We start from the raw sequence: 22940 nt of genomic DNA on the forward strand, positions 1-22940 counted from the left end.
TAATTTGTGGATAAACGATTACGAACCCCGCGCGTTCGTGATAATGAAAGCTGAATCATCCAGGAAAATCTTCGCGGACGCGAGGATCAGAAGAAAATGCGCACCGGCGAACAATGAGATCTATTAATTATCGATCACTGATCGATCCGATCGATCGCACGCCTTCACGACGGTTACCACGGCCCGTGAGCCATTTAATTAACGAGCCCCGGTCAACATTCCAATTAATGCGCTTCATTAGCACTCGTACGATTTGTATCCCGGCGATTGCCGCGCGCGCGCGCTCATTAATTTGGCCGCTTAATTGATCGATCGATAAGCGAGCGCGCGACGTAGAAATCGGTCAAGTAATCTTGGCGATCGTTGGCTCCTTTTCCGGTCCGTCGAAACGAGTCCCCGTCGAATACGCAATGAGACAATTAATGATTAATAGCCGCGGGAACACAGTGATTTTGAAGGAATTTGCAATGGAGATGTTGAGAATAAATTAGTACGACGTACTTCGTTAAAACTTCATTAAATATGTCATACTGAAATTGCATGAGGAGATATCTGTAGCTGCATTTATATTCATTTACGGTTTACGCAGTACCCAAAGATATTTATTAAATAATTGTATTAAGAAAGATATATGTAGCAACAGGGTATTTTTAAACAACATACCGTCAATTTTTTTAAAAAGAGTTATGGTTTGATTATCCGACTTCTCAATAACAGAGATTAAAAAGATGGATCTGTAAAAATTCACTTTATAGACTTTTTACTTTATGTTGTTATCGTATAATTTGTTACGTGTAACTTCCTCTCTCGTTTTTTCTTGTGAAATATTATTTCGTCCTACAGGTTTGCGAACCCGTATATATAACTGTATTTATATAACTGCGCGTACTTTCAATTTACAAATTCATTAGCATGAACCGATTAATATGTCGATAATGGCCTACAAGTCACGTTACCACCGTGCTATTAATTTTCATTGAGTAAATTATGAATTCTGCCTTACAACACCACGTGTCGATGTCATGAAATTTAAATGCATCACGATGGATAATGAGAAAGGTTCTGAAATTGACTCTCTTAAAATTCTCCAGATTCTCAACCCACACAGCCTCACAATTTCGCATAAATTTCCTAAAGATTTTGAAACATTAATAACGTGAAACCAACATTTCTGTCGATGAAAAATCGATATCAAATTTTTTTAAAAAATTCACAAATAAAGAGTATCGAATAAAAGCGGCGATTAATTTTTCGGGGGTAACTATCTCTTCGTACCGACGAAAATAATAAGGGTGAATGATAGCGAATCTCCGAGTAGGATCTACCGACATTGGCCGCGTCCGCACATCCGTTGTTCCGGGCACGAAAGGAGAGATCCGCCGTGTTTAATTACGGGGGAACGGGAGAGAGTTCCACGTCCGACGTAGTAAATTATTCCTTTTGGAAGCGGCGATTATAAAGCGATTATCGACAAGGATCGCTCCCGCAGACGCGGCAGGCCGCATATGGATAGGTACCGGCGATTTCTCGTCGTCGAGGCCTCACGTTGTCGGCGCGCGGGGACCCGACGCGACGGTGCCCTCGCGAAAAACAATTTGCGGCGCGCGAAGACACCCCTTTGCGCGCGCCCCGGTAATTACGGTCGGCCGTTGCGATAATGTCGCGTACTCAGGAATTACCGCGGCGCGAGTTTCCTTATCGACTTGTCCGACGGCGAAAATTATTCAATTTTTCGCAGGCGGGACTGCCTTCTAAAATAATACGCTGCGCGAGAAATTACCGCATGCGGAAAACAAACAATTTCGTCGGAACTCTCTGCGCGTATAAGTATGTGCACGCGAGGTATCGCCTCGAAAATACAAGCTCGAGTCGGTGTTCACAGCATCGAATTTGCCATCTGGATACCGTCAGAATTTTTTAACTTTCCTTTTTCTTTACCGTATACAACATACAGAAATGCGCGTGAAAGATTTCCAACACAGCTCTTTCCATATCTCCTTGCATTAAAAACGATATTGGAATATCTTTGGTTTTATTATATCTAATTTCACGCAGCACACACAATTCTTTGCTTTTTTATTTTTTTTTTTTATTTTTTTTTATAGCAAAGAATATTTTAAGGATTCGCAGGTTACTGGAGAGATAAAAGCGGAACGTTTTCATGGGTGGTTTAATTTATTTCGCTATATTGCTAGAGAACACGAACTGAGTCATTCGATGGTCGTACAATTCTATGGCTCTGCACGTCGAGTAAAATCACAATTTGCTATTTACAGGATTATTTACAAGCGAAAATCCTTGCGCCACAACCGGCCGGATTCTTGAGCGGAGTAGACATGTGTGTTTCCTGCATGAAACTCGACGTCTCTTTCTTGAGGAATAGGTTTCTGATGAAATTGATAAGAAAATTTATCGAATTAAAGTCTGAGACCGGTATTCATAGTTAGATATTATATTTAAGATCGTCTTAAGTCTGGTCAAAGACAGTCTTAAGACTCCATCCAGCCGATAAAATGACCGTATTAGCATCTTAAGACATTACTTAAGACGGTCTTAAAATAAGAATGGATTGTAAATACCGGCCTGAGACTCATGTAACGCGCTGTCCGATAATATTAAAATATCGAGGTAATATGTCGATATATCAATATAACGATTCCGAGATTGATATTCTACTACTGCGACGGCTCCGTTATGGCGCAACGGAATCTCGGTCTATAACATTAGTAATAATAATTTAAACTGTCAGTACATATCTCGAAACATCGATCGACGAAAGAAATACTGCTCGCTCGCGTAGAATAACGACTTAAATACAATTGCAAATACAACTCGTTTACACTGGATTCTTCTCTCGCTAGGGGTTTACGAAGTTTGGCACTCTCTGTCAAGTTTCGTTTTTTTTTTTTACTTACGCTTCTGCATACAAACATGTATTCAGTGTATCTCGTACGCCTTTTCTCAGTTTATCTATTTACATTCACATTCTCGAAAACGAGAAGCGTCAGGATGCTCCTGGGAAAGGCTCCAGGACTGCTCACTCTTGTGCTACACTTTATTTACACCGCCCGACGCAAGTTAATCTTTATGGCGAATTGTTTTGTATGGCAAGAAATATATAATTGCAATAAACGTAAATGGCGCACCCCGATGGCAATCGGCGTATCACCTCGATGTATCATAGCGAACGATCGAGCCTCATTTCAGACCATTTTCTAAGTTATAACAATCGCTTTTGAACCACATTGCGTGCAACTTTCTAAGTAACTATTGCGAACGGCTTTCCAGTTAAAAGTTTAGTTAAAGAAAAATTTATGAAGCAAGAAAACGGAAAGTAAGCTTTTATTAAATGAAAAGTACTTTTCCCCCTAAAGTCGCAAAAATGTCTACAATTCCGATTCGACCAGTCAACCAAAAAATGATCCGCCTTGTTAAAGTTGGCATCGATCGTTCTCGATAGCGAGCATCTCGCCGCTTTCCGCCGGAAGCGCGTCCATTTAGCTTCGTCGTCTCCGGCAAACAATGCCTCCATTAGTCAGTTTCCGATAGACGCTTTCGATTTCTCCATCGCTTCTTCCGAACTCGTTATAAGACAGTTTGGCCTGAGAACGTCTCGCTCTAATCGCGACGATATTTACGAATTTCCGCGATTGTTCCTTGGTCTTCGGCAACGCTGCGAAACTGAGATCCTGAGGAACTATATCGTGATTCCGGTCTAAAGAAGAAAAGAATAAAAGACACTTCTGCCTCGTAGCGTCGCCTATCGACGAATAAACATACGATATAGAGTCCTTTTCATCGAGCTCATTTTATGTACTTTTATGTATTTTCATGTACGTACGTGTGAAATCATTACATTAGTCGTGAAAGAATGGAATTGAACGGTGAGCGATATTTCACACCCACAGATTCAACTTTTGTACCTCAAAATATATAAAGTTTGATATATGTAAGTTTTAAAAATATTTAGAAGAGAACACAAATCAATTTAGAACAAAATGCCATTTACAGTCCGAGCTGTATCTTGGTTAGGTTAGATTAGCCTAATAATAATATTTCTGTGTAAATTTGGTATACTTTTTTCCAAACTCAGTAAACTGCGTGCCGATTATTGTTTGTTGGTTTTAAAACACAGCTTCCGTTGAAATAGTAAAAGCCTCCTCTACTTAAATCGATTTAATTTTGTAACTTTGTAACTACAGTAATTTAAATAGGATGCTAATAAACGTCTTATTTAAATTACTGTAAAGAATTGATTACGAGAAATATTACCTCAGCCAGGGTTCAAACCTAGAAATCTCCCTTAATCCGTGACAGGTGTCTTATCAATTCGATATTTTTAAAAATATCATAATGACTGGACCCTACAACAGTATATTTACTCTATTGACCCATCTGGCACAAGTTCGGAATAGAATTCGACAAATTCTCTTCGGCGGTTACGTTGACGAAAAGGTCTCTTCCGTCTTTCTTTTTAAGACCTTTAAAACTGTCCAGCCATTCTCATATTCGATGACTTTCAGTCGCAATACGAGTACCGTATTGCCGCTAATCGCTGTCAAACCGACGTCGCTGTCAACCGGCCGGCGACGCGACCAATTCCGAAATTTCCGATTTTTCTTTCACAACGGGATTCGTACCCGAAGCCTCGACTGCGTAATTCGATACGAAGATCACCGCGCGATGACTATTCCATAAGAATTCACTCACTGCTATTTACCTCCTGCGCATAACGCTAACACGATCGTAGACGCTGCGATTTCAAAATAAATCCAATCCTTCGACGCTCAACTGGAACTCGAACAAATCAAGTCGATCAGTGTGTCGCGATTCTCTTGGATGGTTTCCATCTCGATCTAACTCTCCTTGGAGTCTGTTCAGGACAATATGTTCAATCCTGGATCCTAATCCAGGCAGAGAACGTCTAGCTACGCTTCAGAGCCACTCGAGCACTCGTCGGCTTCTGGATCGATGTGCTCCTCTTCCTCTTCCTCTTCATGATGATAGTCACCAGTCTCCTGCTGCCATTTGCTGACGTGATGAGTGTTTTTGCTGTTACTGTTGTTGTTAGCGTTTCCATTGCCACCGTTACCTCCACCCCCACCCCCGCCACCTCCACCACCTGATTGCTGTTGGGCCTTTGCCTCTTCCTCCTGTTGCATCCGCTTGTGTTTCGTCCGCCGATTCTGGAACCATACTTTCACCTGAAACATCAATGATTTCGCTGCGGTTAGTTTTTCAAGAATCTAACATGATCGCACACACACACACATAACGCAATAATTCCAATATATCATTGTGGCTTAGAATGTGTACTTGAATTGATCCTTTCCAAAAAAGATGAGTCGGAAAAAATTATCTCAATTATCTCAAACTAAAAGTTATACAAAATTGTTAAGTGTTAAGTCTGAACTATGCTTTATTTATAAAAGTCGTCGTGAAAATGAACATTTAAAGAAAGAACAGCAGATTTGATTTCATATAAAATAACATACAAAATAATTGAGTCTAAAAATTCATGATTATTAAAGAATGAGCTCGGATATTTTGAGATGCTCGGTTCACGATAGGCAGGAGAACCTATTGAGAGAAAGTGCAGTTAAAGATTTCCGATCGTTTCGGTGGAGGGAACGCGCCGCGGAAGATAATTCTTCGCCGAACCCGATGAAGGCAGAAGATACGCGACGTTTCAACGAGAGGTAATTCGAGCGTGGCCGTCCCATGCGAATACCGACGTATCCGTCAATCGATCTCGGCGGGCCAATCCCTCCACCGAGAGACAGGGGGGGCGAATCGAACCCCTCGTTCTTGCCAGGTTTGGCAAATTAAGTGGCAACTAGTTATAAGCCCGGTCAACCCCCCGATGTATCAAGGAGCCACCCCTAAACGGGAGTATCCGGTTACAATGGTACGTGTCGCCGGCTCTGGAAGAAAAGGGGGACGAAACGCGGGAAGGAGGGGAACGACGACAAACTCGATCGGAGCATTGTCCTGGAATTGACTGTTAGATATACGCGCCGTTCGTGAGAAAAGGGTTGAATGGGCACCATTTTGAAGCTATCTACGCGGAAAATCAGCATTGTGACACGAGAGGACACACACGCGCGATAAAAGGGGTGGATCGAAAGTTGAAACGGGGGATATTTGTCTAACGTCTCGGGTGGCTGCGCGGTTTTGACAAGACCCGGATTAGCTCCCGACACGGTGAACTTCCGCAGCGAGATGAAACGAAGCGTATGATTTCACGGTTTCGAGGCCATTATGATGAAAATTATAATATGAATGGGATAAATAACATAAATTTATTGCATTTAGTTTATACCAACGTACGGGATTCTTATGCAGATATTTTTATAACATTAAAGATACAATGAAAATACATTGAAGATGCATCGTTGCTTTTACGTAAAAATTATCTAATTTAGATTAATTGTTAACTTTTTAAAGTAATATATTAAGTTTTAGTATGATTCTAATTAATACCAATCAACTTAAGTTGAAGTAAATTTTATTCTTTTAAATTTGAAAAGAGAGAGAAAGTTGGCCAAGTTACTATCGTAGTAAATTCTTGAGTTGTTCTCGCGCCATGTTAAATCTAAATGATTTAAACAACACCCCAAACCGAAATATTTCGCCTTTAACCCAGCATTAAACACCTCACCCCTCGAGACCATCTCAAGGTTATTATTCACCGCTGACCAATCGAGAGGCAGAAAAGCAGGGACAAACTCGTTGCTGCGTGCTCGGGGGACCACATCGGGGTCGCGGCACTTAACGAGTGATTAAGAGGGCAAATAGAGAGAGCAACCCCTTTCGGACAGATCGTACTTTTGGGCCTACCCTTTCTCCTACCCTACTCCCGAAAGCCACCTCGTTACGTCCCCGGACGTTGCCTCCAGAAGCGGCGTCGCGACGCTTAATCGGGTTACCCCCGTTTCGTAATCGCCTCAACCCCCGGGGTTGCCATGGCGATCACGGGCGGTCCTGAAGCCCGATTGGCGGATCCACACGCACGCGAAAACCCGGGCGTCCCCCTTCCGCACGCTGCATCCCCCAGGATGAGCCAGACGCTTCATCCCCGCCGAACAACCCTCTCTCGCCCCTTTTTATCTCTCTCTCTCTCTCTCTCTCTCTCTCTCTCTCTCTCTCTCTCTCTCTCTCTCTCTCTCTCTCTCTCTCTCTCTCTCTCTCTCTCTCTCTCTCTCTCTCTCTCTCTCTCTCTCTCTCCTCTCTCTCTCCTCTCTCTCTCTCTCTCTCTCTCTCTCTCTCTCTCTCTCTCTCTCTCTCTCTCTCTCTCTCTCTCTCTCTCTCTCTCTCTCCTCTCTCTCTCTCTCTCTCTCTCTCTCTCTCTCTCTCTCTATCTCTATCTCTATCTCTATCTCTCTCTCCCCTTTTCTCCGCTCACACCAACGATACCTGGATTTACACTCAGTTTAACCACTCCTCACCCTTCGCGACTGCAACCTCTGTCTCTCTCTTTCTCCGCGCCCTCCATCGATGCCAGTATTTCACGGACGCGCATGTTGTAAAAATCCTATAAAAGCTTCCAACACGTTCGACGATTTATTCCCTGATATATTACCCCGCGGAGTTTAATGCACGACGGTAACGCGCGATTGGGAATTTGTCCCCGTCAGTGTTGGGCGTCGGGAATGAGCCGAGATCGACGAGAAAGTGGTCTGACGCCGGTGTCGATTGGATCCCTCGCGCGTTATCTCGAATCCCCGTCGAAAATCTCGTGTCGTCCGTGAAACCTTAATTCACTGTTAATGGATGAAACTATTCGGAGTCGGGCGCACGTTCGCGGAATTTTACTCGCAATGGCCGACGATTGTCGGTCGAAGTACAGTATTTTTCTTTTCCTACAGGAATACTCTGGTACTTTAATTCCAATCGGATCGCAACGCACTAAAGTATTTTCATCGAGTAGTACTTCTCTACCTCTCCCGTATATTTGATTCCTCAATCATATTCGCCCGCTGATTGGCTACTTCTTCTGAGCATCGTCTCGTCTCGTACTGCCAAGATTACATTTTATTCCCTCTACCGTGTACCTGGGCTTTTATATTTCGTCTCTCTAAAGCGACGGCGAACCGTCGCCGTCGCGTCGGACGGACACACAGTGCGTATGTACGACTGTCACGGGGTACGCGCTTCGCGTATAAGGTGTTCACCTGTCACTTAGGCACGTTATTCCGGGAGCAGCTTCAATTACCGGTGCCTGGAAGGTAGGCACCGGCGAGAGCGTGCTCGGCCTTTATCCCGCGTATTCGCCGGCCAGGTAAGCGAGGAGCCAAGTTAACGCAGGTAAAGCGCAGGTAAAACGCGGCCGAGCGCGTACTCGTTATCTCGCGAGATCGACGGACACTTTTCCGCTCGTCTGCATCGCGGAGATATACGCGTTCGTCGAACGCTCTCCCTCACACGCGATGAGATTCCTCGTCGAAAACGGCTTTAATCCCGGCTCGGCACGCATGGACGTTGATCGTTACTTTCGATACGATTGCCGTCTTATTTGCGGGTTTTTATTCCGATACTCCTTGCCTTCGAAATCACCGAACTTTCCTTCTTTGTCCAATACGAATATCGATATTCGGAGAAAGATTATATTCGTGCCATCCTCCATCATAATTCAATTTACTCAATTGTTTATTCTTGAACGGGGGAGAAGGTTTCGCAAGAGATCTAACTTCGCCGTCTTGTATAAGTTACAATTTTATCTTCACTCAGAAGTCATGAATGAAACATCAGCCGAGGAGCGCATGGGGGTTAATTGGAAATAAATATTTCGCGCGTCAAAGATAGAATCCAACAATTCTACGAGGAGTATTATAGCCGGAATAGAATTCTGCAAATAGAATTGTCTAATTTTAGCACAGCAAATATCGGAATCGCAATGCATCGTGAGTGCATTATGCATACGAGTGCTGCCCATAGCTGATCATGAATCATCAGAGACGTTTGCATCGAATGATAAGTTGAGCGCTGTATATACTACATGCTATAATTGCATGAATGGATAACTATTAACAGCTTATATATATATAACTGTTACAAATAGTTGTCTATCTATGTAAATTATGCCTCGCGATATCCGCGATAAGCCCGAGACGTCCGTCTCAAAAGGAAATTAACTTTGGTATCAATTGCGGACCGGTTGCGCACAGAGCCGCATCGGAGCGAGGTAATTAATGTAACGACGACAACGGTGTAATAAACGCGCGCGACGAATGTCGTTGGACTCATCAAGGACAAAAAAAAAGTGACATGAGCCGTATACACATTCGCGCGAGTTAATCTGCCGTCTCCATCTTCGACACAGGCGTACGTGTGCGCGCACACGAACGCGCGGATGACGAAAGCTCACGTCGCGTCGCGACGTGCATCGATAATCGCGGAATTAATTAATCCCGATTATTAATTGATATTCTAATTACGTGAGCCAAGCCGCGCCATTCGACGATCGCGCTGCGCCGCGCCGCGCCGCGCCGCGCGAACATACCGCGGCTGGAAACGCGCCGAAAGAGAAGGGAGCGCAGGAAAGGAGAAACCTCTAATCTATCGAGGCCTTTATGCGCCCCGTTAAATATAATTACGTTTATTGCGACCGCGCTCACCGATTGGTCGCCTTTGCTCCCGCGATAAATTGGATATTCGCTAATGGAAATTAATGCCGCGCCGCTCGTGTCGCTACGTGTTTCCCAGCTGCGAACCCCTGCGAAGCTGGCGTCCTGTTTCTATATAATCGAAGAAACGCCTGATTCTTTCCTAAAGAATTTTAAAGAGCGTCTACACCTCGATATTCGTTATATGAGAACTCGTAATGACTTTAGTTTTTATTTCAATCAGATTGATCTAAACTGTATTTTTTAAATAACGCGCTGTCTACTTTCAAGAAATATCAATTTTTTTTAATAATATGACGATCTATGATAATTTGAACAGTTCGTGTCATTGCACTTAGCAAAGATGTATCTTACAAAAGTATACGTTGAATTCCTGTCGGATATTATGCGTAAAGATATCGGTAAGAAAAATAATATATTTTAGAATATTAAGATTAGATTAATCAAAATTAAATGAAATGTTCAAATAAAATCAGATTAAAGTTTGATTCGATTAATTAAAGTGTTGCAGCTAAAGGACATACGTCCCTTATTCGCTCAGTCGTCTTCGTCTATTTAATTACCTACCACCGTGTGCCGTACGCGCGTATTCGATTTCAATCAGCGCTTTTTTATCCGTCCGAGCGCGCTTTACAAATCCGGCCGAGCCGGCGATTTATAATTGGCGAAGCCGTGCCGTGCCAAACGGCAGCTCGACAACACAACGTGTGCTGAGCGATTTTTTTCGTCGTGTCCGCTTTTTTCGCCGGCAGAGTAAGGGGGGGAGGGACGGGAAAGAGAGAGAAGGAGAGAACGAAACAGAACCGCCTGTAATATGTACACGGGCGAGCCCTCAAATAAAATCTCCAGCTGGATAGCAACCAATCGCCAGCGCGAGAGCTAGTCGCCCCCTAATCCCCCGGGGGCTCGGCGGTCACGCTCGAAACATTATTTTTAATCCCCCGTACGGCCGCGACAATCCGCCGCCCCTCGCTATTGCGCGAGACGCGTCGGGCTAAATAAACCCGGCGATATTATTTTTCAATCGTCGCGAGCGTACACATCGTACGCGCGAGAGGGAGAGGACGAAAGAGTGAGAAGGGGGGGGGCGACAAACGACGGGCCCGATTCCACGGCTACGGCCTGGAAAATACAAAAGCGCGCACGCGCTTGCCCCGCGCGCACAAAAAAAGCTATCGCGAACGCGTACGTACGTACGTGGGTGTGGATTACAGGATGAAGAGCGACGCGTGTTTTGTTAGGACGAAATTGAGCGTGATCTCGCGCGAGGGGACGCCAATTTCCTCGGATATGCGTTTCTCCATCCGCCATATTCGCAGAGCGCGAGTTTTCTTTTTTTTCCTTCTCCTTTTTCCTTTTTTTCCCCTCTTCTTTTTGGGGGAACGGTCGTCGCGCACCATTGCTGTTGCGTTTAAGCTCTTCGGGGGTAATCACGTCGACCGTGACGAGCAAAAGTAGGAAATATAAAAGATTATCTTATTGCACAATCGTATTTTATAGGGAGAAGTGTCATGTGTCAAATTCAAACTCCAAAGAACTTCTGAGAGCTTTATTCGGCGACATTTTGCGTAAGTGGAGTTTCTAAAAGATATGTGTTCTCGTATTGTCTGTCGGATACTTTACTCGTACGTTGGACATTTCAGATGTCGTCTAAATCCGTAAAATTGAAATAAATTATTAAAATAAATTACCAAAAAATCCTATAAGTTTTCCTACAAATCTATTACATAGTTAAAGCTAAACATGTAACGTAAACATGTAGAATAATGTAGCATCGCGATTTTTAAACATGAAATATTTTAGCTTATGGTGTTATAGAGAAAAGAAGTGTTAGTCGGTGATATCGGAAATGTTAGCGAACGATTCCGATTTTAATAACGATTGGTCGATTTCGCGTTGAATCGTGGAGTCGACAGTACACGAAGTCGACAACACGCACGACAGTGACATGCCGGGATCGTGACGAGAAAACGAAGGAGGTCTTCATCCTGCCCCAATCCAGTACCAGAAGAGGCGACGAGAGAGCGAGAGAATCGATACCGAACATCGACGACTATCATTTACGCCGATCAGTCGACTCGGTACTATCCACGTTTCGGAATCCTTTGAGCATTCGATCCTTTGCATGTTCCGCCGTATACGACACGTGATTTAAGTTGCAAATTTTACGTTGCAAATGTTCTCTTCAGATGGCGCACGAGTGATGAGGCGAGATATAGAATGTGTATCTGACGATAAGAGTATCAATTTGTGCAATAGGTATTTTAATAATTTTAATAATATTGTATTGAACGTTGTTTTAACAATTTTATTAACAATTTAATACGGAAAAGATATAAAATAATCACGAGGAAGGATCGTAATTTGATGAAAAATACGAATATTGAGATCGTTGGATCTGCCATATCATTTACCGCTATTAATTGCTTCCCATGTGATTATTATTAATTTATAATACGCGGTCGAGACAAAGTTATAAAAGAATATTTATATCAAGGAAAACATTCTCCGCGCCTGTACTCGGATAATAAAATATTGTCGGCTAACAAATAAAACAGCTAACAAACTTTCCCCATCGCCCTTAGATTCCCATTAAATTAAACGTCAGGTTACGTCGATATATTACAGGTTTCACGATCTAAATATCGTTTAAGGCGTTGATATCAGATCGAAACGGCGCGGCGCGGCGCGGGCGGCGTGGCGGGCAGGCGGCAACGCGAGATCGCTCGAAAGATCGTCTCATAATTCGTAGAAATTAATTGATAAATATCCAGGCGACCGTGAAATATACGGCTGCGCGCAATTAGGCGAGCGATAAGTCGCACCGTGGGGTACCGTCGGGCAACATTGCGTCTTTTAAAGGCCATATTAATAGGACTCTAAATTTCCCCATTTTAATTAGCCATTGTTCGCCTCGATAGGCTGGCGATGTAACGCCGCGTAAAAATGGGATAAGCGCAATATCGTTGGCGTAATTTTATATTCTCGTGCCGGGGCGACGATAAGGGGCCTGGTAAGTGGTCGGGTTCGAGCGGCCCGATTCGATTTAAACGGCTGTCGATAGTATCGATTAAACGCGGCGCGCCGATTACGGCTGATAATGTTTGTTTGGTGGCTATCTCGACAGTGCCGACAGCGGAGATCGTGCCATTTAACGTGACAGGACTGCGCCGTACAGCGAGACGCGTCTCGCGCCTGAAATTATTGCCGCGTTCCGGCACGTCGTGAATACAGAGTCACTTCGCTATGCCTCGATCGATGCCAATTTATAAGGCGAGATATAACGTTCGTCACGAAATTCGACGTTTGCTGCGATCTTCGACGGGGAAAGCGTTCGGAGCTCTTTGGATCGCGGAGCTCTTTGAAAAAACGCATTTCGCTTTAATTATAATCCGATATCACTGACCTGCACGACATATATGTAATTTGATATTCCACAAACCTGTTACGGATTTCGCGCGCCGATCCGAGTACTCGCCGGGGACACGAACGGTACCGGTACTCGCGACGTTCTAGTCCCGTTTTCGTCGCTGTCGTCCTTATAATGCCGATAAATCGCTCACGTACCGTTACACTTCTCAAAATCCTCGTCGCGACGCGACGTGCGCGATGATAACGAAAAGGAAGGAGAATGAGGCGATATATAATAACACGGCTGTTATATTCTCCGGCCGAGCGCGAGCGGCGGGCTCGCCGTTCGGCGTATTACGCCCGTCGCGGACGGTAATGGAAGGAGTTTTGCATATTATGCAGGCCGCGTACGGATTCTCTATGCATAATGAGGCGTGTCGTCGTCGGACTAACAATAAAGCGCGCGCCGTCATTCGATATATCTGGCGCGCACGACCCTTCTTCCTGGCGTTTAATACCGCGAAGGAGTTCGCGCATACGCAAACGCATCAGCGCCAAATGACCTCGCGATTAAACGCGAATCTTAATTTGCGCTGAATGAGAGCCCTGCACTCTAAATCGCGCGTTAGACCGCGCACATGTGCGCGTGTATCGTACGTGCACCGTAAATTATTATTGTCGTCACGGTTGCTCCAGCGCGATTAATTCTCACGCGCGCCGCGCGATAAGAAACTTATTGCGAACACCTTGTATCTAAGAAAATAATCGATTTGCATCAGTTTCGCCGCCACTTATTAGGCGCTTTCTTGGAATCTTTCGCGGAAACTGTAATTCTTCGTCGACGTGCGTTTTCGTTCGTTCCGCAATAAAACCACTTACGATTCCGCGCACGCGAATTTTACAGCGCGCAGCGCGCGCGCCTCGGCAAGGACTTATTTGTGCCGTTAACGTAAGATTGATAATAACAATTCTTAGATCGCGTCAGGATAAGATCGGCCGAACCATAAATTCCTTCTAAGGACATATTTATGAATCTGCAAACGCGCGTGATTGAAAATTACGCTTTTAACGAAGCGAGGAGAGAGAGATGACTAACCTGTCAGCTGTTTCTTCCATCTTTATCGAACATTCGGGTAATCGAGCGGAAAGTCGATTTGGGGGTGAGAAAGAAAGGGAAAAAAAAGGGAAACGAACGAATTGCGCTTTTCGCGGGCTTCATTTGCGTTATCGCGCGTTATACGGTTTGCGCTAAAAGGATTGTTAACGGGACACGTAGCAATCGCGCCCACCAACACGGACGTGGATGCAAATTACTCCGGCAGTATACAGCGCGGCATGCTAATAACGTCGCGCTGAGTATCACTGGGCATTTGCGTCGCGGAAATATACGGCGCTATTTATTTTCCCCGGCGGATCTGCTCGAAGATTCAAGATAGCGATGATACTTATTCTACTCCACTTTGTCCTCCTCATCCTCCTACGTTGACAACAAAAATGCTATATGTTTAATGACAAATTCTTACTTGTAGCAAAGATTAAATAATGCTACCGTCCACCCCTCGATGCACTTTAATTTTGAGTTGCGGGCGTGCCTTAAGAGCAAATGCATTCAAAATACGAGCAAGTAATGCTCTCTTGTCTCTTTGCTTGCGTACATTTTGCTCTTCTGACTCGACAAACAAAAATTCAATGAAGTGAAATCGGAATACAATGACCTTGGTGAAATCATTCATGTTCATACGAATTTTCTTCTTCAACCATAACCGATTATGTGACTTCTCACATTATTGATCTTTTTTGTTGAATCATGCCATATTATGCAAAAATATAAGCTTGATAAATTTACTGAATAAATGCTTGAAACTCTATTAAAAAGAGTGCACATTTCTACTTTTACGAAACATGAACTATCTCTCGGAAACTTCACGATGTGGAGGAACAGGGAGACTCACTCGTGCTCTTACACGGCAGTTATCCCGTTATTGGCTTGTTTGGAAGTCACAAAACAATTCGCCGGGGACGCCGGGCCTGCGACTCGAAACCTGCGCGTTGACCATTGTCCATCGATGGCGTTTCGTCAAGACACGAAGGAGCGTCCCCGTTCACCGGACTCGCTGATAAGGAGCAATTAAAGGCATGATTTACTGACTTGACTCGCCGCAAGCCGGCCACGACGATTATTTTGTAAACGATGAACGACCGCGCCGCGACACAGTCTGATTTATCGTTGACCTTCTTTCCGCGCCACATGTCCAATGCGTCGTTAATTATCGCCGTTAATAATACCCTCCTCGCGCGCGCGCCCACGGAACAAGTAACGATGGTGTAACGATCCTTTCCAGGGGGACACTTACGTGCTCCCACGAAAAAATACGACGGTGTTTCGCGTGTATGTTTCGCGAACGTTAGCGACGTTTATTTATCGGCGACTCAAAGCGCGCACGTGGATTTCCCGTCCAAACAATGCCGTCGAAAATAACGAGGTGTACGCGATATATTCTCGATGGATGTTGCGGCGGGCAAGGTAAACTTTCGTATAAATTACTTAAGAAAATATCAGGATGTAACGTAACGTAACATAACGACGTGACGATGTAGTGCAGCGATAACGGGAAGTTGATGTTGCTATTAATCTATATCTCGCTATCGATTGTCGCAGATGAAGTCCTCGATTTGACGTCATTAATCATTGAACGTCTCGTCGATCATTTCTGAAGATAATTAATTTGGATTATGGATGTCGTTCAATTACGATTGACAATAAAGCGTCGTTGAATCGTGAATTTTCGGGCGGGGAGAGCACCGATGTAATTAATATAATACGCCAGTTAGAGCTGCGCAAGTATGAGTGATCGTTAGCTGAATCGACGGGAGGCCGATGAGTTAATTGGCGTCAATTTTCCGCGATAGCGCAATCGTCCATATACTAATAAGTATGGTTCTTGTACACAGCGGATACTCTAATGCAGTCGTTCATTAATCGCGAGAGAGCGTGCGTGAAAGAAAATGAGTCAAGCAAATACCTCGATCGCAATTCTTCCTGCAGTAAAGCAGTTATGTCTTGTATTATTTATGTAAGTCTGTGTGTGTATATACGTATCTTTCGAAATTCCCTTTTCAAAGAGCTTAAAAACGAATAACATGGCAGTGACTTTACAAGAAGAAGGAAAACCATTGAAAAATCACCAAAGTAATTATAAGGAACACCGTCAAACTTTGATGAACATTTCCGCTGAGAAAAATGCCTGACAAAGACAATCGTCGAGAAAAATCGTCGAGTTAATGGCGAGATTAATGATACGGATGAGTCTTAAATAGAGTCCAAGTTCCTTTTCGCCGTCCGCATACCAATGAGGCAATCGTGATAATTAATCACCGTTTCATCGGGAGGGATGATAAATCCGCGAAGAGTCGATTCCGACGATAGGCCGCGCGCGTGATTAACGCCAGCGTCGCCATAATAACGGCGTCGCCATAATCGACGATAAATTAATAACGAGTCATCGACGGGTTCCGCAAAAAATACGACGTGCTTTCCCTAATAAATTCTCGCGAACGATAATTAACGTCACGTACGGACATCATTGCAAATACGGAGAAAGCCGACGTCGCGGCGTCGGCGAGAATCGCGAATATTATGCCGCGATAATTGCGTTTGTTGAACAAAATCTGCCGTCTAATTCTTATGAGAGAGAGAGATACGATAGGAAGAAGAAATTTCGCGAAGATAAAGCGAAAGAAAAAGGGCCCTGCCCTTTTCGTTGCTATATTAAAACTTGAGAAGGATGCTGGAGATAAGAATGTTGAAGAAAAAAGTCTGAAAAATGCACGGCTATTGTTCACCTGTAATGTTCACAACAATGTTTACATTCGATATCGCCTATCTTCAATTTGCATCCTTTGTTCAGTTGAATATCTCCTTCCTCTCCTTCCTCTGCCTTTGATATCGCAACGTAATTACGCTTGCTACATGCCGTTTAACTGCTAATTGCAGCGTGCAAAATGCGCACACATGGTCCAGCTGTAAAAGCGCGCCCTCCTCGTCTCTCGCCGTTCGCGTCACGCACGTAATTCAGCAATACCGATCACCAGTGATTTATCTCGGTTGGTTGTAGCTTGAAAAGAAATACCTACGTTCGATTTGAACAATTGACGTCTGGACAAGCATATTTATCCGATAGTCAGATTGACATTAGAACTACCAAAGAAGTCAAAATGATTTGTTTGATATTTTTTTACAATAATTACTCATTTTTAAAGTATCTTAATTTCTGAAACTTTCCCTGACCTTTATTGAAATATACAGATGATTAATTGAAATATACAGATAATTAATTCTATAAATTTTTTCCTCTTTTTTTTCCTCAGATTTCTATGTAATATGATATACAGAGACGGATCATTTTAACCTCTCACAAAATGTTAATAAAATTTTTATTACATTCGCATTTCAGAAGTTTTTTAAGAACTTTTAGAATTCTTCCAACACTGAAAGTAAATCCGTCCTGGTATGTCTAGATATAATACGTAGAAATCTTACAAAATAGAAAGATATATAAAGAGAGCTAGAGAAAGAAAAAGAAAAGGATGTGCAAGCAAATAAGCGTAAAACAAGTGCATTCGTAGCTGGTGTCGAGTTCTGCATCAACATAAGCCAGTATCTGAATTGTCTTGTAAAATATATTCCCTTACTTTTGTAGAGGACTTATAATATCATGCAACGCAATGCTGAAGATTAACATCCCTTTGATAGAACGTCCCTTTGTCTCACTTCAGTTTCTACTCTGATGGTTGAGGAGATTTCACCTTGTACTATAACTCCGATTGTTGTATTTTCTAGTGTAATTTTGATCAGCCTTATTAATTTCTTCAGAAAGCTCGTTTTCCTTAATATATTTATTATGCCTGTTCTATTCAAGCTGTCAAATGCTCACCGATAATCTATAAACAGAAAGTATGGGCCTGCATTATCCAGATTATCCTCATACAACTTTTTTAAAATTTATGATAATGTGAAGATATGGTCGATAAATGGATCTGTTTGTTGATTTTCAGAATTGACACTGATATTCCTCTAGTACCTTTTCCACTATTTTAAATGCTTGTGTGTACAATATAATGGAAAATATTTTGTATCCAATATTTAGAAGAGTTATATCTCTGTAATTGCAATTTATCTTATCACTTCTCTTGTGGATGATAATTCCATGCTTCCAATTCCAACTGCTTGGGATTTCCTCTTAATCGCATATCTTACTAATTAATTGGTGGAGTTTTTTCCATAATGTTTCACCACCATTCTTAAATATCTCAGCCGGCAACATACTTCTCCTGGCGCTTTATTATTTAGCTTCAGGATTGCTTGCATCACCTCTTCATATTTTGGAATTTCCAAAAAATTTTGGACTCAATTTCTGTACTTGAGGACATGTTTTCATCTGTAGTACATGTGGTGTTAGACTTTTATAATTCCTGAAAATGTTCTGCCCACCTTTCTAAGCATTTATTTTTATCTGAAAGTAGCTTCCCATCTTTACACATCGCAACCTTGGTATATATCCAGTACTGCGATCCCTAACTGACTTATAGACTTGTCTTGTGTTGCCCTCTTACTGCTCCTCCTCAGTCAGTTCTTCTGACTCTTTCCTCCATCCATTGTTTCTTCTTCTTCTTCTTCTTTTTGTAGAATTTGGTGATTTCTTTTCTAGCTTTTTTAAAATAGCTTTTTTATAATAAAATTTACAGAGCTTCTTGTTTCTCTCTGTAGCATCTTTTTCCGCAGTTTATTTTTCTTCTCTACCGCAATTCTGTAGTCGCTATTATACCACTCTTTGCTATCTAGACCGTTTCTTTTCCCTAGTACCGCTTCTGAAGTATCGGATAAAATTTTCTTTAGGTCATTCCATATTTCTTCAATGTTGTTGCCCTTATTCCATATCTGTAGATGTTAGTATATGGTGATGTTGATATTCCTCCTCAAAAGTTCTTTTGAAGCTATCGCTTTTTAGCTTTTCGATGTTCCATCTAATCTGCCGGTATCCCGTTATTCTACCTATTCTACCTTGGACAGTCATTGTCAGGTGATCGCTTCAACCATATAGTGGTCACTATCATAATTGGCTTCTCTGCATGTTTTAACATTTATGACTGAGGTAACACGCCTATTTTTCATAAGAATGTGATCTATTTGATGTGATCTTTCCTGGTGCTCTCCATGTGCCTTTGTGAATGTCCTTCCTGGGGAATTGCGTACTTCTAATACACAGCTTAGTTTGCGCACAATGTGTAGTAATCTCCACCCATTCTCACTTGTAGTTTGATGCAGCGAGTTTAATCCCGCTATCTCTTAAACTTTCGCTTCTTTACCTATTTTTGCGTTGAAATCACCCATGATAAGTAGCATATCATGTTCTTCTTCTTTTTTCTCGGCGCTACAGCCCAGTATGGGTTTTGGTCTCCCTCACGACGCCTCTTTATTCTTCCCTACTCTGCACCCTTTCCCACTATCTTCCAACTCTCATGAGATATCATGTTCACTCTGATTCCTTCATTTAGTGAGTCCAGCTCATCATAGAATCTTTTCTTATCTACCTCTTCCGCCTTTTCTGTTGGTACACAAGTAGATATGATAGAAATATGATGGAGATGGAATTTGCTTTTGAGTCTGATTTTAATCTATCATTAACTGACAAAAATTCTATTAATGATTTTCTAATTTGCTTACTTATTATAAATCCTGCACCCCTTTGTCTTCATATCAATATATACCACTGTGATATCTCGCTTGTCTATCTGACCACTCCCAGGCCATCTTACTTCCTGCAGCGCCATAATATGCAATTTATATTTCTTGAATTTTTCTGCAATTTCTGATAATTTAAAACATGTCCGGTTTGAAGCATTGTTCGAATATTCCAAGTCGCTATCCCAAGATCATTTAATTGCCTTAACCTTTCGAGGCCACACTGGGTGGCGGCTACCCAGACAAAATTCAGAGCCCGATATTTTTAAGATAGGCTTATTTTTAAACAACATTCTTAAAATGTTTTTCGTACGTTAATTGGAATTATAAGGCTTTGAATCCGTCTGGGTGGCGACCACCCAGTGGCGCCGGGGCCCTTAACCTAGGAAGGAATCCTTAGTAAGAAAGATGTTACGTATTATTTATTTTATAAAAATAATAATTTTATTTCGAATTTCTACTAAATTAATGTAAAAAATATATACTGTTCCGGATTTATACCGATATTCTCGCAATGCGTTTTGAAAATGAGTGCTTCAAAGAGCCAATCGGAAGCATTATGGCGCTATAGCTAAAAATATAAGCCAAATTTCTAGTAATCGAACGAGATATTTACTTTCACATAAACGTTCCGTAGAAGCGTTAATGTTTATGTTTCGTCACGCGAAAAGACTATATAAAGGTCGATATGCTTAACGACGATTGGGCCACGTAAGAAGTTGAAATAGAATCGTTCTCCCGACCGGCCAACGAATCTAAAGAGTCATCCTTTTGCTCCCGTTCGAGATTAATCACCGTTCAACTTTAATTATCGTTAAACATAGTTGCTGCGATTTTGTCGGGTTGTTTTAGCAAGATTGTATAATAAAGCTAACGTCGTTTTTTAAATCAAAAACTAGAATAAATCACATTATAAGGAACATTAAATTTGTGCTAGTCCACGAAGCTGACCGTTGAGCCTTCATATAAGGCTATAGCAAACGTTCGTCGACATTCACGTATAATCAAATAATTTCAAGAAATATAAAAATATAAATTTTTTTCTCGAATATCGTGTTTTTTCCGAAAACAAGTTTTGATTTTGACCCTTTCGGTAGAAATAGGAATAGGTGAATCTTCGGTAATTCTAGTGTTAACCCTCCATTGTCCTATATATGAAGCGAACGCTTAATCCACATTTTACTTTTTTAATTACATAGATGTGGCATCAAAGTTGACTCTGAAACTTTCTGACTTTTCACTTACAACCTTCTAAATTATATTTGTATAATTGTTTTCTAAAATTTTCTCATATGAGAGCACTATAATATATAATGTTCGTTTGTTGAACAAGGGCAATGAAGGGTTATATTTATATATATTATGCATATATATATGTATATAATATATTATATATATACACTATATATAATATATTAATATTATACTATATATAGGACATAATTCATATAACAATATTTTTTATACGTAAATGAATTTCATTATTTTCCTCGGACGTTTAATTCGAGCCCCCATTGATCGCCTCACTCCGAATGGTCCCCTGGGCGACTGCAGTTATGCAAATCGAGATGATACACCATTAGCGGTATCCCTCCAGCGCGTCCTTCTCCGCGGAAGCCAATCAGCGTCGCGAGAGGCGCGTAATTAGCAGTTACATTATATCCTTCGGCTTTCGTGCGTACGCACGCAGGCAGCGAGAAGCGCACGTGTATATACATATAGGTGCGCAAGACGCACACGCACAAGCTGGTTGTTCTCGCGCTTGTTAAGATTCATAAGGCGAACGCGCGTTACACGCGACCCGCTGGCCCTCATTAGAGCTCTAATTGCGTGCGATTATCCCGGCAATTACCCGGCGAATACATTACGAGTCGCCGAATCGCGATCACGCAGGCGTCGCGCAGCGTCGCGTTTCGCAGTCTCACTCTCGTGCTCGACGGCATCGCGGCATATCCACCGGGTTCGAATTAATCTAAAGCCGCGTGCATACTCAGCGTGCACAGAAGCATGCATTCGGACATACAATCGGGCTTTTGATTCAATTAATAAAAAACAGTCAAAGTTTCGTCCACCCCTACGAGCTCAAACGGCAAAAATGATAGTACTCGATGCTCTTCGAAGTTTTTTAAGTTTCGTTATTTCGTTATTTCGAATTTTCACATTTTATTACGATAGATAAGAGCCCGCAAATGGATTCACGCCTAAGGTCTTTTTAAACGCCTTAATCCACCGCTGCTGTTCATGCCGGTCGATGTGTAGGTAGAGCTTAACACGCGTCGACACGGCGCGTGTAATATAACGTGCCGCGCGCGAGAACTTTGTTGGCCGATAATCCGCGGGGTCCCGGGTCCCGGAGTCACGCGAAGAGGCCTCGTCGGAATTCCACGTGGATATATTCGCGCCTTATTAACGACGTGCCGTCGTCGCGCTGGACGACGCGATCCACGAGGGCAGTACGTAATAAAGTACAGTTAACACAGTCCGCGGGATCGGCGTGTTCCGCGATGTCTTCGAGCGAATCTCGCCGGGTTGACGTGGGAGAGAGAAATATGTAGCGGCGGAGAGAGAGATTGTCGAACCGGAGGAGGCGTGCGTTTGCCTAGAAGCGTGGAATTCCATCGACCGGCACTCGTGCGCCTTGTTAACGTGACGCCCACAGCGGAGTAAACGGTCCGTCGCTGTGGCAGAAAAAAGCTGCAACTACTTATTCCCGCGATCATACCTTCGCATGCGAAACGATATTTAACGACAAAGTCGACGGCATCGATGCCGCGATGGCGTTATTATTTATTCTTACCGCATTATTACTTATTAACCGCGCGCGTTTCCTCGCGCACCAGCGTTTAGCCATTTAACGACAAACTCGAAGAATTCTATGTAATTATTCATTCACGATCGTATAATTATCGAGATAAATAAACATATAAAAATATTCAGTATACATATATGTTTATGGAAAGATGAACGTTTACTGCGAAATTGACAGAGAGGCAGACGTGATCACATGAGTTGGCCTCATTTCCTTCTTTTTTACAGGGAAACAAAAGCACGACGACAGTCGAATAAATTTTCCATGTAGTTCGGCTTATCTTATTCACGATGCAAAAGACTATTTGCATTACCAAGTGGCTACGAGTTTTCTTTACGATACGATAGCAACTGCGTCATTTATCTATACACCTTCTCTACATTGTGCTTGCTTTACTTCGAATAGTTGAACA

At 42.6% G+C, this 22940-nt stretch overlaps 1 protein-coding gene across 1 annotated transcript in view; it reads right to left on the minus strand.

Moving 5' to 3' along the window:
- Nucleotides 1-2156: 2156 nt before the first annotated feature.
- The window catches only part of LOC139779880 (uncharacterized), a 51329-nt gene continuing 30545 nt past the window's right edge, over nt 2157-22940 (minus strand). The window contains exon 3 of the mRNA XM_071718357.1: nt 2157-5204. Coding sequence (XP_071574458.1) covers nt 4929-5204 — 276 coding nt within the window. The 3' untranslated portion in view covers nt 2157-4928. The remainder of the gene's footprint in view (nt 5205-22940) is intronic.

This window comes from Temnothorax nylanderi, unplaced genomic scaffold (genome assembly GCF_030848795.1).
Source record: "Temnothorax nylanderi isolate EJ_2023f unplaced genomic scaffold, tnyl_v1.0 TNYL_tig0248_pilon, whole genome shotgun sequence".
NCBI lineage: Eukaryota > Metazoa > Arthropoda > Insecta > Hymenoptera > Formicidae > Temnothorax > Temnothorax nylanderi.